Source organism: Haliotis rufescens, unplaced genomic scaffold (assembly GCF_023055435.1).
Source record: "Haliotis rufescens isolate VD_foot unplaced genomic scaffold, xgHalRufe1.0.p SCAF_6, whole genome shotgun sequence".
In the NCBI taxonomy this organism is placed as follows: domain Eukaryota; kingdom Metazoa; phylum Mollusca; class Gastropoda; order Lepetellida; family Haliotidae; genus Haliotis; species Haliotis rufescens.
This window is the reverse complement of record NW_025964334.1, coordinates 60,870,223-60,890,735: the sequence shown is the minus strand read 5'-3', so window position 1 is coordinate 60,890,735 and position 20,513 is coordinate 60,870,223. Positions and strand designations below refer to the sequence as shown.

Sequence of the window (20,513 nt, the reverse complement as noted above, 5' to 3'; positions counted from 1 at the left end):
GGTGTGTAGACGAGTAAAAGAGACTCTCTATTTGACCGTTACTGAACGATGTTAAATCCTCAATATACCTGAAATTAAGGTTAACATCAGATCCCATGCGTATAATGTGCCACTCCGAGCAGAAATGTTTACTTGTATGCAGACATCAATGGATTGAAGCAGGGTTTACACAAATAACCCCGAGTCTGTTCTCTTAAAGACGAAGGGGTCAATTTTATGCGTTTGAAAGATAAGTCTGTTATAGCTACAACTGATGAAACCCCTGTACACAGACCACACTGTTCTGTTTGTTCAAATCCAAGTGGAATACAAAAAGGAGTCCACACAACACTGTAACATTTAGTTGTGGCCCTGTAATAATCTCGTAAACTCTCTTCCTTTAAAAAAGGATGCGAATGGCTCAATTTTAAGTGTGCAAAGAATAGCGCTGTTCTCTTATAGTGTAGAATATGTTAACGCTATTGACCACTATCTGCCTTGTAGTACAGGAAATGTAAACATTAGGATGATCTTTCTTGGGGTATAGATCATATGATCGTTTCTAAGCGTTTTTTTGGTGAAGAATAGAAAACGTAAACATTATAGAGCACAATCTTCCTTGCGGTCTAGGATATGTAAACGACATAGAGCACAATCTTCCTTGCGATCTAGGATACCTAAACAGTATTGAGCATAATCTTCCTTGCGGTCTAGGATACCTAAACAGTATTGAGCACAATCTTCCTTGCGATCTAGGATACCTAAACAGTATTGAGCATAATCTTCCTTGCGGTCTAGGATACCTAAACAGTATTGAGCACAATCTTTCTTGCGGTCTAGGATACCTAAACAGTATTGAGCACAATCTTTCTTGCGGTCTAGGATATGTAAACGATAGAGAGCACTATCAACCAGAGTTACTTTGTGTACAATGGTAAGTTACTATTTGTTGCTGGTGTGACAGAGATATATCAATGAATCGTAGTATTGACATTTTTCTGTAAGAAAATACGTGTGTGTGCATGATACCCGTGACATTGGTAAAGATACATTGCCATACATGTTGTAATTCAATGTTGTGCAACGGAGGATGTCCTCCTCAGTGAAGATCATCGTGTGTCACGTCACCTCCCAGGGTGCGACCTTTTCTGGAGCTGTGTCTTACACGTGTCGAATACCGTGCCCGTGATGTCGTCATGGTGGTCATGGGGTCAGTGGTGCTGGTAGGTGTGGGAACATATAGTCCGGCCCTTGTCTGACCAGGGGTCACACCTCCCGGACAGATGTAACAAAGTAGCACAGGTCATCGATCACGTGGGCGAGGCAGGAACAGCTGATTATCACTGACCTGACTTGCATCAATGTATCATATAAGCCCTGCATCATCAACACTATAACCGTGTCTATACCTGCACTCTGCATTAACACGCGATACACCCCACATCACCAACACTCTCCGTGTCTATACCTGCACTCTGCATTAAGACGAGATATACCCCACACCATCAATACTCTCCATGTCTACACCTGCACTCTGCATTAAGACGAGATATACCAAACATCACAAACACTCTCCATGTCTACACCTGCACTCTGCATTAAGACGAGATATACCAAACATCACAAACACTCTCCATGTCTACACCTGCAGTCTGCATTAAGACGAGATATACCCAACATCACCAACCCCTTTCCATGTCTACACCTGTAAGCTGCATTAACACGCGATACACCCCACATCACCAATCCCTTTCCATGTTGACACCTGCACTCTGCATTAAGAAAAGATATACCCCTCATCATCAACACTCTCCATGTCTACACCTGCACTCTGCATTAAGACGAGATATACCCCGTACCATCAATACTCTCCATGTCTACACCTGCACTTTGCATTAAGACGAGATATACCCAACATCACCAACCCCTTTCCATGTCTACACCTGTACTCTGCATCAACACGCGATACACCCCACATCACCAACCCCTTTCCATGTTGACACCTGCACTCTGCATTAAGAAAAGATATACCCCTCATCATCAACACTCTCCATGTCTACACCTGCACTCTGCATTAAGGCGAGATATACCCCGCACCATCAATACTCTGAATGTCTACACCTGCACTCTGCATTAAGACGAGATATACCCCGCACCATCAACACTCTCCATGTCTACACCTGCACCCTGCATTAAGACGAGATATACCCCGAACCATCAATACTCTCAATGTCTACACCTGCACTCTGCATTAAGACGAGATATACCCACACCATCAATACTCTCCATGTCTACACCTGCACTCTGCATTAAGACGAGATATACCCTGCACCATCAATACTCTCCATGTCTACCCTTCAACTCTGCACTTAGACGAGATATACCCCGTACCATCAATACTCTCCATGTCTACACCTGCACTCTGCATTAAGACGAGATATACCCCGCACCATCAATACTCTCCATGTCTACACCTGCACTCTGTATTAAGACGAGATATACCCCGCACCATCAATACTCTCCGTGTCTACACCTGCACTCTGCATTAAGACGAGATATACCCCGTACCATCAATACTCTCCATGTCTACACTTCAACTCTGCATTTAGACGAGATATACCCCGCACCATCAATACTCTCCATGTCTACCCTTCAACTCTGCACTTAGACGAGATATACCCTGCACCACCAATACTCTCCATGTCTACACCTGCACTCTGCATTAAGACGAGATATACCCTGCACCATCAATACTCTCCATGTCTACACCTGCACTCTGCATTAAGACGAGATATACCCCGCACCATCAATACTCTCCATGTCTACACCTGCACTCTGCATAAAGACGAGATATACCCACACCATCAACACTCTCCTTGTCTACAGCTGCACTCTGCATTAAGACGAGATATACCCCGCACCATCAAGACTCTTCATGTCTACACTTCAACTCTGCATTTAGACGAGATATACCCCGCACCATCAATACTCTCCATGTCTACACCTGCACTCTGCATTAAGACGAGCTATACCCCGCATTACAAATACTCTCCATGTCTACACCTGCACTCTGCATTAAGACGAGATATACCCCGCACCATCAATACTCTCCATGTCTACACCTGCACTTTGCATTAAGACGAGATATACCCAACATCACAAAAACTCTCCATGTCTACACCTGCACCTCTGCATTAAGACGAGATATACCCAACAACACAAACACTATCCATGTCTACACCTGCACTCTGCATCAGGAAAAGATATACCCACACCATTAACACTATCCATGTCTACACCTGCGCTCTGCATTAAGACGAGATATACCCCAAATCACAAACACTCTCCATGTCTACACCTGGCTAGCTGACTTGGTTGATGCATGTCACCGGATACCAATTGCATGGATCGATGCTCATGATGTCAATGACTGAATTGTCTCGCCCAGATTGATTATTTACAGACCGCCGTCAATGAGCTGAAATATTTCTGAGTGCGGCATTAAACAACAAACAACAACAACCTGCAAACAGCATCAAGACGACATATCATTACATGGGTATCAGTTTAAAGAGGAGTGCAATTATTCCCCGACTTCCATGAATTATTTCTATTGATGTCTGCTGTGGGCTACAAGAGCAACTGAATAATCCAGATAATTATTGTTCAGTTTGGAAGTTAAATGTTAACCTGTCAAAAACTAAAAACAATTGGGTTTTTTCGTAAAGTAGGGATTGTTAAACAACGTGAGAAATGGTGTTATCGTAATGAACTTGTAGAAGTTGTTGCAGAACATAAGCATCTTGGACTAATGATGACGCCATCTTTAAGTTTAGCAAGAGCAGTGTTACATTTGACGTTAAATGGGAAAAGGTCACCAGTAAATGTTTTAGAATAACATTTTTCAAAATGTTTGATTAAAACATTAAACCCATCTTTCTTTGTGGATGCGAGATATGGGGACATCAAAGATGAGAGGAAGTAGAACGGGTCCATTATCTAGCATGTACATATTATCTTGGTTCAGGAATTAACACTCTCATTGCAATGGCTTTGGGGGAATGTGGGCGGTACCCATTGTTTATAAATAGTTCGGTGAAATACATCAAATACTACTTCACATGCCATCTAATAGACTTCCGCGTGAGGCTTAGGAATTGTTGTTTACTCTTGTTTCAGTAGGTAGACAGAACTGGACAAGTAATGTTAGACTTGTTCTGTCTAGTTCAGGTCTGGTGTATGCTGTGGTCTCCCAATAAGTTGGATATGTGGCTAGTTTTCTTAATCTTTTATACTCCCGTTTGAAAGATATGTACAGCAAAGAATGGTCCAATATATTACCATCTAGTACTAGATATGAATATTTTACACATTTTAAAATTAGCCTAGAAACAGAGAAATATTTGATAGATTCGATCTTGTGTACATTTGCTACCGATTTTGTTCGTGCTCGAGTTTGATGTACAAGGCCTAATATTGATAACGGGAGATTCCAAAATGTGAAAGATTATGTACATATTGTGATCTAAACAATATCGAAGATCTCTATCATTTTACCTTGACACGGGAAAGCAATACAAACGACATAAATATATAATTCGACCGTCAGTCCAACAATTTAATCGCCTTATAGCAACCTCAAATTATCAAGACTTAAAATCTGTTATATTATATTTCAAATATGTCTTCAAGACTCGGAATTGAACAGAAATGAAACATGTGATTCACTTGAAAAATGATCCTATACTGTATTGTATCCACTTCATGTACTTGGGCCTATGGTCTATCATACAAGACACATTTGAATTGAAAGTATACCCCCACATCTTCAATACTCTCCGTGGTTACCCCACAGTTGCCATACATGGACGCTGTGCTGTGACACGTGATCTATAACTTCTCTGTGTCTGAAGGGACATATGCTGTCTACAACATTATAATTCTGTTAGGAAACTGATGACTCCTCTGATGAACTGCTTACACAAAAGGAGGCTTGTTTAGTGTGGGAGGGGCAAGAGCGCTCTTAGTCAGGGATTGGCACAGTCAGTACAGCAGCATGTAGTGCTGACAGGTCAACCAATGTAACGAGCACAGTCAACCTCAGTCATCAGTTCCCAACTGTAGGCGGACAAATTGGCCCGAGCCGACAAGTGTCCCGTCGACCCTCGGCCACACTCACCCACGGGGGCGTTTGGGGCTGGGAGAAAAGGGGTGGCAGCAGGAACTAAATGTAGATGTGGTCAATGACGTTGTACTCGTCCCAAATGTAATCAATGATGTTGAAATCACCCCAAAAGTGTCCAATGATGTTGTAGCTGGCCTACATGTAGGCGGTGATATTTTGGTAATCCTAGATGTGGGCAGAAGTCATTATGTCAGAAGTAGTCAAGGATGTGTTCAGTCAATGACGTTAGAGCTGTCACGGATGCTGGGGAGCTGACAGCAATGTATCTCCCTCCGTCTTGCTCGTTCAGGCTGGATTATATGTCAGTTATGATTGAAAGAAATCATTTAAATTATTACAAGCGTATACCTGCATTTATGCAATAAACTCCAAACTTTATTATTTATGGTGAACTCAAAATTGTCATAAAAACAACAATGATTGTATCTGGGAATAAACTTTGACTCTTATCAAATGAGGTGGTGAATGCAGCATGTGGTTAAGATGTATCAATGTTACAGTATTTGTAACTTTCCACTTTTAACTTGCATTACAGTAATTCTGTGGAGAGCACGGAGTTAACTTCTACATAGTTATGTCAAGCTTTTACGACCAATTATTGGTTAAAGCCTAAGGTCAGAACAATTCTGATAGATCGGTATTATCATGACTGGAGACTAAAGGTGTTTATTATGCCACGTTTACGCAGTTACGTGTCATTAAACCTGACACGGATTAGTTGGTCTGGCTGAGGCTGTTTACGGGCCTGTTCCAAAGTATTTTGTATTTGTCATTTTCCATGACGCCCTCTACATACACTGGATCGTACCATGGATGGACCTGTGTGTCAAAACCACAAGCATGGAGAAGACGGTAATGAAAATATCGAGCCGCTCCATTATGTTGCTTCAGATACTGTGTTTGAGCTAGACATCCACTGGCAATGTTTTGGACAGTTTCATCAAATAAATTAATCGCCTTATCTACATTTCATATTTACATTTTGATGCAAAATCACACATTGACATTTTCGAGTGGGAAGTGACTGGTCCTGAGCAGCAAATTGAAAGCCTTATGTTTCACTTTCAGGCCAGACGACTTCATCAAAGCGAAGAACTCTGAAGGGTTACTGACCTTCTCACCACACTGCACATAAACTCGATGCAGTGGTCGTTCAGATAGCCTCTCCTTAAAAGCACTGAGACCAGGCCCATTTGATATTGCACTTCGCTTGGCTGAAGTACCGTCCAGCAGTACAGTAAATGGTATCAAATCATTTGTCACCTTTACATCTACGGGTGCCCTCCCAGCAAGGTTGTGCTCTCTCTCCTGCTTTATTTATGTAATACGCGGATGGCTGTATCAGTAATTTTAACAATTGTTTCACCGTTACGTTTGTAGATTCATAAAGCAATCTGAAAAATTGTCCACTGGTGCAAGATTAATTTTCTTACTCTAAATGTTAAAGTGAGTGAGTGAGTATGGTTTTACGCCACTTTGAGCAGTATTCCAGCAATATCACTGCTGGGGACACCAGAAATGGGCTTCACACATTGTGCCCATGTCGGGAATCGAACCCGGGTCTTCGGCGTGACGAGCGAATCTTAATGTTAAAAAGACAAAGGATTTTTTTTTATTTATTTCAGAAAAAAAGAAGTCAGAAATTCTGCCTGTTGTTACTGATAACGAAAATATTGATTTGGTTGAACAAAATACGTATCTTGGCACCATTATTGATACAAAACATACTTGGAATGCTAACAGGGAGCCTATTGATAAAAAGGGCAAAAAGCGATTGTATTTCTTACGGCGTCTTAGGTATATTAAACTTGATAATACAATACTCTCTCTTTATAGAACATCTATTCAAAACATTTTAGTTTTTAATGTTAACTGCTGGTATGGGAGCCTGTCTTTTCAAAATGAATCTAAAATACATAAAATTTTAAATACAGCAAGCAAAATGTCAGGTACCCAATTTCAACACATCGGCCAATTTTATGAGCAACAAATTGTCTAAAGGGGCATAAGATACTGAATGACAGCAGTCATATACTTCATTCCGAATACCAGTTTCTTCCTTCTTGCCGCCGACTGCTGATGCTGGAAACAAACAGGGCCCGGAGATCATTCATACATTTGTCTTTCAAATGTTTATCTGTGTGATACTTTCTAACAATTCGCTGTACACAAATCTTAGCCCTCTGCATTACCCAGATTGTCAGAAAGGCTGTTTTCCTGGTAGTAAACCCGTGTTAGGAGGCACCAAGATCAACGGGGAGTCGGACATCCTGGTCTTATGGATGCAAGCGTGACATGTCGTGATCGAAGTCCGCATATTTGCCAAGTTTTACCTGAATCTTGTCAATCACATTAGTGTCAAAGGGATAGAGAAGTTGATGACATAAATGCTTTCATTGGTTTTATCAAAAAGGACAAGATCAGGTTTGTTGGCCTGGATAGGTCACAGGCTTATACGGGCCTATTCCAAAGAATGTTTATCATTTTCCATGACGCCCTTAGGGTCGTAGCAATGATGAAGCTCAAGTCAACAAGGATAGGGAGGACGGTGATACAGGGCTACAGCCATGACATCATGCCGTGCTGTTTGTGCCAATACCTGACAATGTGTCGCTATTGCTATTGTTTATTACTGCGTTATTATTGTTATTATCTTATGCGCTTGGAATTTTGCGGATTTGTCCGTTTTATATACAAGTAAAGCACAATTATTCTAATAAACAATCTTTGAGCACATAAAACTCAAAACTTTGTGTTCGGTTCTAAACTCAATTTGGCGCATTTAATTCTACAAGTATCCAAACATTGAAAATACAGTTTGTGTATCGCCTACGTCCACAGAGGAATATTATCTATCAATAATATTTTTACTTCTTTTTGACGAGTCACAAAGCTTGTGTTTTCTTATTCTGATATTCCATTTAGTATTAGTTAGGCCTGACGGAATTCATGTCTTGAAGATCACGTGAATCGATGAACCGTGCCTGTAGAATACATCGCTTGAAATATTGCGTTGTGAAGTCAAACATTTATTTCTGGCCCGTCGGAAACCGTTTAATGTGTCTATGTATGCGGAACAGCGTCGGTCACGCATTGCGCTCGTTACGTCAAACAAGTTTTGTTTTGACTACACTCTCATAACTAATACCCTGCATATCCTACGTCAATGTCCTGACAACAATCCCAGGTATTAAGATACTATATGTATTTTGCAGTAACAAGCTTGTCATTGTGACGGCAGCCCTACCTCTTCCACCGAGTGACCCCGATGAGACTAGAGCTCACCACCACCAGCAGCACGGTGTAGGGGCGATTAATGACCTGTCTGAAGACTGCCCCGGGCACTCCTTGTCGTCATCAATCGTCCGCTGCTTACATCTGTCCGCGAGTCGGCGTATACAGCCTGCTTCGCACAACATGAGCTTTATTTTAACTACTAACAATCTAATTATACTCGGATCCTATTGGCGGGATTTGGGTCAATATTTTTTAAATTTCATTCTCTTATGTAGAATGAGCATGTATCCATTTTTACTATCCATGTCATACGAAAACCACTTTAAATGTGCAGGTGGTCTATGTATAGACGTTGTGTGTGTGTGTGTGTGTGTGCATGCGCGCGCTTGCGTGCGTGCGTGCGTGCGTGCGTGCGTGCGTGTGTGTGTGTTGTAACATTTAACTCAAGATAGCAGTGGACTCACATGTCTGTGTCTATGTAGACATAAACGAAATGAGATGATATTGATACATCTGCTATTGGGGTGTTGATGGAGCCAGCCGCCAGGTGGCGCCAGCACTGACAAAATCAAAACAGTTGTTGTTTTATAAATATATTTTATTGCGAAAAATCAAATGGATTGGTGTCACATTTACGAGGCCTTCTAATCCGTGTACAGCTTTACTGAATTAAACATACGCGCTTTCACCTTTGCAGATATTTGGACACACATCTTGAAATATAACTAAAGATGAGTATATATATAATCATTGTAATCCCTCTACATCTGTCGGACAATTATATAAATACACAGGTAACAACTGCCACAGATTTGTGATCGTGTGATCAGTGGAGAGTTTCGAGAGGCCGGCTCATCAGGGACAAATTTCCCCCCGATCAGTGAATAGCCATGGTTACCCGCAAGATTATTGAACATCTGTGATTGGTCGGCAGACCGTTGAACAGTTGTGATTGGTCGACTTATGTTTTGATAGCTGTGATTGGCCAGTTGATGTGTGTTGACAAAGCAATGGCAGCACTACGCGACCAGCCCAACGCCTAACAGACTCTAGACATAATCACCATAGGGATGGAGATATGTACAGAAACACATCTTGTCTGAATGACCATCCGATCTTGTGGTTACTTAAAAATAAAGTCAACGCCAGAGAATAATCAGTCTCCTCCATTGATTCCATCAGACAGATTCCATGTACAAGACTATCAAAAAATAACAGCACGATCGGCGACATATCCGCGACGGTAACACCGGGCGTCACAATCAATATCTTATCCAGCAGATAATGATGCGAAAAAATGTTATCGATATGGTAATATTGATATATTGTCCACATACTACACACCTGGCGAGTTATGACGTATTATCTGATCTGGACATCGGAACCTGCCAGGTAGTCTCCTGGGACGCCATCCGTCATGCCAACATGCGCCCAACAAAGTAACAAGGGCGACAACTCTACATTGAGACATGGACACCGGGTGTTCATACATACAGATCACGGGACCATCCATGGCAGGTGCTGACCACACCACGTGGACGAGACATATGGCACGGATATGCTTACTGTACTAACACATTCAGAGATGTACTAGAGGCTACTATGTGCACACAACGATAACATGGTAGATCTATATCGGCTTGTATATACATTGACTGTCTTCCTCCGAGGTTGTCTAGCCGTCCTATCACTCGGCAGAGTTATCTCCCCCTATTCAGCACACTCTCGCTCGTGAAGGCTGTCTTAGATCAGATAGTTGGGATCACACTGGTAGATATCCAGCTGAAAGTACACGGGAGTAGAACATTGATTATCACAAACACATTAGTCATACGCTTGAATCATACGCTTGATATGTGTTAATCCTTAGTTTCACAAACACGTTATATCGCCACTTGGCGTTGGTTTGGTCACGCGAATGGTCCAGGGGACATCCACAATGGTGACCATGATCTTCAGCGAAGACCATTCAAAGGTCAAAACCTCTCCACTCACTTTACGAATAACTGAATGACCATTTCAAGATGACATGTGCCATGCTTCATTGAACTAAAGCCATGTAGGTCTGTCTACACACACACCACGGCCACCTCGGTCTGTCTACACACATACCACGGCCATCTCGGTCTGCCTACACACACACGACGGCCATCTCGGTCTGTCTACACACATACCACGGCCATCTCGGTCTGCCTACACACATACCACGGCCATCTCGGTCTGCCTACACACATACCACGGCCATCTCGGTCTGCCTACACACATACCACGGCCATCTCGGTCTGCCTACACACATACCACGGCCATCTCGGTCCGTCTACACACATACCACGGCCATCTCGGTCTGTCTACACACACACGACGGCCATCTCGGTCTGTCTACACACATACCACGGCCATCTCGGTCTGCCTACACACATACCACGGCCATCTCGGTCTGCCTACACACATACCACGGCCATCTCGGTCTGCCTACACACACACGACGGCCATCTCGGTCTGCCTACACACATACCATGGTCATTTCTCCCTTGAAGTTCTGCGTGCGCGTGAAGTCAGTCCCTAGGGTCACCCCACACTCCATCACGTTGCTCTTCGGTGCTGCAGGGAAAGAATAAAATCTTATAAAAAAATATATTAAAAAATCTAATCTCGATACAAAATTCCAGGACCCCAAGAACATCAACTGGTCAGTCCCTAATAACACACTTCTTGTTTAATAACTCACAAACACACAGTTTACATGTTTATTTGACACACACGCATCATGTTGAAACACTCTCGCACATACAGGTCATGTTTAACAGCGTAAGCTAATGTAGCTGTATACATAGACATCTTACTCACTCACTCACTCGCCCGCCTGAACGCCCCCAAAACTCACGCACCCACCCACTCACGCACCCACTCATGCAGCCACCCCCAACCCTCCACTCCTGACCACTCAAGCACCCACCCATCCACCCACCCATTCACCCACCCACCCATTACTCACTCACTCACTCACTCACCGTATGTGTGGGTGAAGAACCTGGCCTTGTCCGACTTGATGATGCCGACCAGCATGTTACCGTTATACATCAGAATGACATCCTTCCAGCTGGAGGCGGGGAACCCCTGGGGAATCGAACCACGTGTTACTGACAAGTTATTTGCACGTGTTATTGACATGTGTTATTGACATGTGCTATTGACATGTGTTATTGACATGTGTTATTGACAAGTGCTATTGACATGTGTTATTGACATGTGTTATTGACAAGTGCTATTGACAAGTGCTATTGACATGTGCTATTGACATGTGTTATTGACATGTGTTATTGACAAGTGATATTGGCAAGTGCTATTGACATGTGTTATTGACATGTGTTATTGACAAGTGCTATTGACATGTGTTATTGACATGTGCTATTGACATGTGTTATTGACATGTGTTATTGACAAGTGTTATTGACATGTGTTATTGACAAGTGATATTGCCAAGTGCTATTGACATGTGTTATTGACATGTGTTACTGACAAGTTATTTGCACGTGTTATTGACATGTGTTATTGACATGTGTATTGACATGTGTTATTGACAAGTGTTATTGACATGTGTTACTGACAAGTTATTTGCACGTGTTATTAGCATGTGTTATTGACATGTGTATTGACATGTGTTATTGACATGTGTTGTTGACATGTGCTATTGACATGTGCTATTGACACGTGTTATTGACATGTGTTATTAACATGTGCTATTGACATGTGTTATTGACATGTGTTATTGACAAGTGCTATTGACATGTGTTATTGACATGTTTTATTGACTTGTGCTATTGACAAGTGTTATTGACATGTGTTATCGACATGTGTTATTGACATGTGTTATTGACATGTGTCATTGACATGTGTTATCGACAAGTGTTATTGACATGTGCTATTGACAAGTGTTATTGCCATTTGTTATTGACATGTGTTATCGACATGTGTTATTGACATCTGTTATTGACATGTGTTATCGACATGTGTTATTGACATGTGTTATCGACATGTGTTCATGTGACTTACCTGGGTGGACATGGTGACTGAGTGCACGGTGCCAAGCCATGACGTCATTTCAAACACCAGCTGGTCATTAACAAGCGCTATAACGAGGTTTTCTTTGCCATTACAGTTGGTACCACTGACAAGCACCTGTCTGGACAGGCTCGGCACGGAGTCCTCTCTATACCGCAGGAACAACACCTGTGGGTCCTGGAGAGAGGCGGGCTGGGTGGTCAGATCCACATTAATCCGACCCTTCCCAAATTTAGCGATGTTGCTTTGAAAATTCACATCATAAGCTTGGACCCAAGAAGTGGAATTGATAAAGGCTTCATCGAACACCACGTACGTTTGAGGGCTGCAATCTGCAACAGAGCGAGTATGAGTGAGTGTGTGGACTAGCGCGTGGGCGAATCAGTTGGTGTGTGGACTAGCGGGTGGGTCAGTTGGTGTGTGGACTAGCGGGTGGGTGAGTCAGTGGGTGTGTGGACTAGCGGGTGGGTGAGTCAGTGGGTGTGTGGACTAGCGGGTGGGTGAGTCAGTGGGTGTGTGGACTAGCGGGTGGGTGAGTCAGTGGGTGTGTGGACTAGCGGGTGGGTGAGTCAGTGGGTGTGTGGACTAGCGGGTGAGTCAGTGAGTGTGTGGACTAGCGGGTGGGTCAGTTGGTGTGTGGACTAGCGGATGAGTCAGTGGGTGTGTGGACTAGCGGGTGGGTCAGTTGGTGTGTGGACTAGCGGGTGGGTGAGTCAGTGGGTGCGTGGACTAGCGGGTGGGTGAGTCAGTGGGTGTGTGGACTAGCGGGTGAGTCAGTGAGTGTGTGGACTAGCGGGTGGGTGAGTCAGTGGGTGTGTGGACTAGCGGGTGGGTGAGTCAGTGGGTGTGTGGACTAGCGGGTGGGTGAGTCAGTGGATGTGTGAAATAGGGGGTTGGCGAGTCAGTGGGTGTCTGGGGTAGCGGGTGAGCGAGTCAGTGAGTGTGTTGAGTAGCGGGTGGATGAGTCAGTGGTTGTGCGGACTAGCGGGTGAGTCAGTCTGTCGGTGTGTGGAGTAGGGGGAGGGGGGCGAGTCAGTGAGTATGTGGAACAGCGGGTGGGTGAGTCAGTGGTTGGGTGTGGACTAGCGGGTGGGCGAGTCAGTGAGTATGTGGAGCAGCGGGTGGGTGAGTCAGTAGGTGTGTGGAGTAGCGGGTGAGCGTGTCAGTGAGTATGTGGAACAGCGGGTGGGTGAGTCAGTGGTTGGGTGTGGACTAGCGGGTGGGCGAGTCAGTGAGTATGTGGAGCAGCGGGTGGGTGAGTCAGTAGGTGTGTGGAGTAGCGGGTGAGCGTGTCAGTGAGTATGTGAACTAGCGGGTGAGCATGTCAGTGAGTATGTGGTGTCGCGGGTGGGTGAGTCAGTGGGTGTGTCGAGTAACGGGTGGGCGAGTGAGTGTCTTAGTGAGGGGAATATAAGAAGAAGGGAGAGTGGGGAGGGCCGTGAGAGAATAAAACAAATTTGAACACAATTATCCCTTGTAATTACCATGGTTACGCCGCTTAATGCAAGCACATTCGAGGATACTGAATTCTGTGTTGGCTGGGCAGTCAGTGGGCAGCCATCCACTCCGTCCCGCATCTATCTGGAACTTGGAGGTGTTCCCCCAGACTGGCAGCTTGTCACACACACCTGCAACAGAACACATGTGACGTTACTAAATACAGGCTTCATAGCTCGTCACAGACATCGTTAAATAGATAGAGCTTAAAAGCCAGCATACCTGTTCCAGCATACACGGAGAAGTAAGAGATGGTTGACAAGAATGATGTTCGATGCAAGTCCCTATTTTGACTTGTACCATATGTGCGAGTGTTTTTTTCAGCTGAACAGTTAACTGGCCTTTGCATGTGTTTGTGATTGGTCCTACCAGTGGGACAGGATACGCTCACCTTTTCGTGAACACCTGGTATCATAACTATTTGAATATGATTCATAAACGCATGCTGATGATATAGTCGGAATCGTACAATAGATTTTTTGTTTTGTTTTGGGGTTTTTTGAGACTTGTTGATAATGTGGAAAGTGTTTTGTCCCTTTAATCACCTGTCCCAAAGCAGGATGACGGACACTGGTCCTGGCAGTTGAGGTCGAACTGGCACCCCCGGGCGGTGTATCTGTACCTCTCGGGACAGCATTCCGCCGCGACCCCGCCCCTCGAGTCACATGACCAGTATCCCCGGCAGTTCCCGTCCATTGCGTAACTCAACACACTCCCTGTAAGACACTTCTCTGAAACACAGTGACAGATCATATTTTAAAACCCAGGTCAATAACACACGTCCAGGATACCTTATCTGTGACACTAAGATACCATTCAGAGGTATCTTACAGCTGTACATGCTTCTAGTATACAACATGTCGCAATCATCCCGAAATGTGTACACATATCAATCTGTGCAACCATGCATCGCTCCTACGCAACTTTTACAGTGTGCGTATATCAGTCATACATCACCCTTACAGTGTACGTATATCAGTCGTACATCTCTCTTACAGTGTACGTATATCAGTCATACATCACTCTTACAGTGTGCGTACATCAGTCATACATCGCTCTTACAGTGTACATATATCAGTCATACATCACTCTTACAGTGTACGTATATCAGTTATAAATAACTCTTACAGTGTACGTATATCAGTCATACATCGCTCTTACAGTGTACATATATCAGTCATACATCACTCTTACAGTGTACGTATATCAGTCATACATCACTCTAACAGGTAACGTATATCAGTCATACATCACTCTAACAGGTAACGTATATCAGCTATATATCCCTCTTACAGTGTGCGTATATTAGCCATACATCACTTTTACAGTGTACGTATATCAGTCATACATCACTCTTACAGTGTACGTATATCAGTCATACATCACTCTTACAGTGTACATATATCAGTCATACATCACTCTTACAGTGTACGTATATCAGTCATACATCACTTTTACAGTGTACGTATATCAGTCATACATCACTCTTAAAGTGTTCGTATATCAGTTAGTTACACGTGACACAGGGGGCTACTTACACGTGACACAGCGGGATACGTACACATGACACATGGGGCTACATACATGACACAGGGGGCTACTTATACGTGACACAGGTGGCTACTTACACGTGACACGGGGCTACTTATACGTGATACAGGTGGCTACTAAAACATGAGACGGGGGCTACTTACATATGACACAGGGGGTTACTTACATGTGACCCACGGGGCTACTTACACGTGACACAGGATATACTTACACGTGACACAGGGGGCTACTTACACATGACACAGAGGGTGCTACTTACACGTGACACAGGGTGCTACTTACACGTGACACATGGAGCTACTAACACGTGACACAGGTGGCTACTTACACGTGACGCAGGGGCTACTTACACGTGACACAGGGGCCTACTTACACGTGACATAGGGGCTACTTACAAGTGACACGGGGTGCTACTTACACGTGACACATTGAGCTACTAACACGTGACACAGGTGGCTACTTACACGTGACGCAGGGGCTACTTACACGTGACGCAGGGGCTACTTACACGTGACACAGAGGGCTTCTTACACATGACACATGGAGCTACTTACACGTGACACAGGGTGCAACTTACACGTGCCACAGAGGGCTACTTACATGTGACACGGGGGCTACTAACACGTGACACAGGTGGCTACTTACACGTGACGCAGGGGCTACTTACACGTGACACAGGGGCTACTTACATGTGACACAGGGGGCTACTTACACTTGACAAAGGGTGCTACTTACACGTGACACAGGGGCTACTTACACGTGACACAGAGAGCTACCTTCACGTGACACATGGAACAACTTACACCTGACACAGAGCTACTTACACGTGACGCAGGGGCTACTTACACGTGACACAGGGGCTAATTACACGTGACACAGGGGCCTACTTACACATGACACAGGGGGTTACTTACATGTGACACAGGATATACTTACACGTGACACAGGGGGCTACTTCCGCATGTAACAGGGGCTACTAACACGTGACTCAGTGGACTACTTACACATGACACAGAGGGCTACTTACATGTGACACAGGGGGCAAATTACACGTGACACAGTGGGGTAGTTACACGTGACACAGGGGGCTACTTTACACGTGACACAGGGTGCTACTTACACGTGACAAAGGGTGCTACTTACACGTGACACAGGGGCTACTTACACGTGACACAGAGAGCTACCTTCACGTGACACATGGAGCAACTTACACGTGACACAGGGCTACTTACACGTGACACAGGGCTACTTACACGTGACACAGGGGCTACTTACACGTGACACAGGGTGCTACTTACACGTGACACATGGATCTACTAACACGTGACGCAGAGGCTACTTACACGTGACACAGGGGCCTACTTACACGTGACGCTGGGGCTACTTACACGTGACACGGGATGCTACTTACACGTGACACATGGAGCTACTAACACGTGACACAGGTGGCTACTTACACGTGACACAGAGGGCTACTTACACGTGACGCAGGGGCTACTTACACGTGACGCAGGGGCTACTTACACGTGACACAGAGGGCTTCTTACACGTGACACATGGAGCTACTAACACGTGACACAGGTGGCTACTTACACGTGACGCAGGGGCTACTTACACGTGACACAGGGGCTACTTTACATGTGACACAGGGGGCTACTTACACGTGACAAAGGGTGCTACTTACACATGACACAGGGGCTACTTACACGTGACACAGAGAGCTACCTTCACGTGACACATGGAGCAACTTACACCTGACACAGAGCTACTTACACGTGACGCAGGGGCTACTTACACGTGACACAGGGGCTAATTACACGTGACACAGGGGCCTACTTACACATGACACAGGGGGTTACTTACATGTGACACAGGATATACTTACACGTGACACAGGGGGCTACTTCCGCATGTAACAGGGGCTACTAACACTTGACTCAGTGGACTACTTACACATGACACAGAGGGCTACTTACATGTGACACAGGGGGCAAATTACACGTGACACAGTGGGGTAGTTACACGTGACACAGGGGGCTACTTACACGTGACACAGGGTGCTACTTACACGTGACAAAGGGTGCTACTTACACGTGACACAGGGGCTACTTACACGTGACACAGAGTGCTACCTTCACGTGACACATGGAGCAACTTACACGTGACACAGGGCTACTTACACGTGACACAGGGCTACTTACACGTGACACAGGGGCTACTTACACGTGACACAGGGTGCTACTTACACGTGACACATGGATCTACTAACACGTGACGCAGATGCTACTTACACGTGTCACAGGGGCCTACTTACACGTGACACAAGGGCTACTTACACGTGACACGGGATGCTACTTACACGTGACACATGGAGCTACTAACACGTGACACAGGTGGCTACTTACACGTGACGCAGGGGCTACTTACACGTGACGCAGGGGCTACTTACACGTGACGCAGGGGCTACTTACACGTGACAGAGAGGGCTTCTTACACGTGACACATGGAGCTACTAACACGTGACACAGGTGGCTACTTACACGTGACGCAGGGGCTACTTACACGTGACGCAGGGGCTACTTACACGTGACACAGAGGGCTTCTTACACATGACACATGGAGCTACTAACTCGTGACACAGGGTGCTACTTACACGTGACACAGGGCTACTTACACGTGACACAGGGGCTACTTACACGTGACACAGAGGGTGCTACTTACACGTGACACAGAGGGTGCTACTTACACGTGACACAAGGCTACTTACATGTGACACAGAGGGCTACTTACACGTGACACAGGGTGCTACTTACACGTGACACAGGGCTACTTACACGTGACACAGGGGCTACTTACACGTGACACAGGGTGCTTCTTACACGTGACACAGAGGGTGCTACTTACACGTGACACAAGGCTACTTACACGTGACACAGGGGGCTACTTACACGTGACACAGGGTGCTACTTACACGTGACACAGGGCTACTTACACGTGACACAGGGGCTACTTACACGTGACACAGGGGCTATTTACACGTGACACAGGGGCTACTTACACGTGACACAGGGGCTACTAACACGTGACACAGGGTGCTACTTACACGTGACACAGAGGGTGCTACTTACACGTGACACAAGGCTACTTACACGTGACACAGGGGGCTACTTACACGTGACACAGGGGCTACTTACACGTGACACAGGGTGCTTCTTACACGTGACACAGAGGGTGCTACTTACACGTGACACAGAGGGTGCTACTTACACGTGACACAGAGGGTGCTACTTACACGTGACACAAGGCTACTTACACATGACACAGGGGGCTACTTACACGTGACACAGGGGCTACTAACACGTGACACAGGTTGATTCTTACACGTGACACAGAGGGTGCTACTTACACGTGACACAGAGGGTGCTACTTACACGTGACACAGGGGGCTACTTACACATGACACAGGGGGCTACTTACACGTGACACAGGGGCTACTAACACGTGACACAGGGGCTACTTACACATGACACAGGGCTACTTACACGTGATACAGGGGCTACTTACACGTGACACAGGGGCTACTAACACGTTACGCAGGGGCTACTTACCCATTGGACAGTCCACCTCCCAGACATGATTGCACCTCCGCGTCAGCTGGTCCCAGTGGTGTCCGAAGGGGCAGGAGCGATAGAGACCCCTCACCTCACCCCCAGGGCCATAGTAACACTGCAGGTACTTGTCACAGGCTGTAGGGTGGTAGCGGTACCCCACCCCACTCGCGTTGAAGACCTCGTTGCAGAGCCCAACTGAACACAAGAACATAACAATCCCAGATCAAAGGGGGACTGATGCCACTCAAGCAGCACATCTATTATTATTATTACCTGTTGCTACCTTCGCTCGTCTAATTAAACAGATACAATAACCAACTTCCATATCTGTGTAATGAGGATAATAAGAGCAACATGTTATTACTCTTTTTTTGTAATTAGGGTAACGAGTTATTATTCCTCTGTAATCCGTTATTATTACATGTTTCTGTGTTATTAAGGTAATGAGTTATTATTCTGCTATAGTCAGGGTAACGAGTTATTATTTATATGTAATTAGGGTAACATATTACAATTTCTGTGTAATAAGGTTAACTAATTACAATTTCTGTGTAATAAGGGTAACTAATTACAATTTCTGTGTAATAAGGGTAACTAATTACAATTTCTGTGTAATAAGGGTAACTAGTTTGTGTAATTAGGGTAACGAGTAACTATTTCTCTGTAATTAGAGTAATGGGTTAATATTTCTGTGTAATAAGGGTAACTAGTTTGTGTAATTAGGGTAACGAGTAACTATTTCTCTGTTAGTAGAGTAATGGGTTAATATTTCTGTGTAATAAGGGTAACTAGTTTGTGTAATTAGGGTAACGAGTAACTATTTCTCTGTAATTAGAGTAATGGGTTAATATTTCTGTGTAATAAGGGTAACTAGTTTGTGTAATTAGGGTAACGAGTAACTATTTCTCTGTTATTAGAGTAATGGGTTAATATTTCTGTGTAATAAGGGTAACTAGTTTGTGTAATTAGGGTAACGAGTAACTATTTCTCTGTAATTAGAGTAATGGGTTAATATTTCTGTGTAATAAGGGTAACTAGTTTGTGTAATTAGGGTAACGAGTAACTATTTCTCTGTAATTAGAGTAATGGGTTAATATTTCTGTGTAATAAGGGTAACTAGTTTGTGTAATTAGGGTAACGAGTAACTATTTCTCTGTTAGTAGAGTAATGGGTTAATATTTCTGTGTAATAAGGGTAACTAGTTTGTGTAATTAGGGTAACGAGTAACTATTTCTCTGTAATTAGAGTAATGGGTTAATATTTCTGTGTAATAAGGGTAACTAGTTTGTGTAATTAGGGTAACGAGTAACTATTTCTCTGTTATTAGAGTAATGGGTTAATATTTCTGTGTAATAAGGGTAACTAGTTTGTGTAATTAGGGTAACGAGTAA

The 20,513-nt window shown here is 44.4% G+C and overlaps 1 protein-coding gene across 9 annotated transcripts in view; it reads right to left on the bottom strand.

Annotated features, from left to right (window-relative positions):
* Positions 1-8,981: 8,981 nt before the first annotated feature.
* The window catches only part of LOC124124850, a 112,595-nt gene continuing 101,063 nt past the window's right edge, over positions 8,982-20,513 (bottom strand). For all 9 annotated transcript variants that reach the window (XM_048385529.1, XM_048385532.1, XM_048385534.1 and 6 more), the window contains 7 exons: positions 19,120-19,317; positions 14,506-14,691; positions 13,948-14,091; positions 12,455-12,795; positions 11,413-11,518; positions 10,917-11,002; positions 8,982-10,183 (listed from right to left, as the gene is read on the bottom strand). In XM_048385529.1, coding sequence (XP_048241486.1) covers positions 10,145-10,183; positions 10,917-11,002; positions 11,413-11,518; positions 12,455-12,795; positions 13,948-14,091; positions 14,506-14,691; positions 19,120-19,317 — 1,100 coding nt within the window. In that variant the 3' untranslated portion in view covers positions 8,982-10,144. The remainder of the gene's footprint in view (positions 10,184-10,916; positions 11,003-11,412; positions 11,519-12,454; positions 12,796-13,947; positions 14,092-14,505; positions 14,692-19,119; positions 19,318-20,513) is intronic.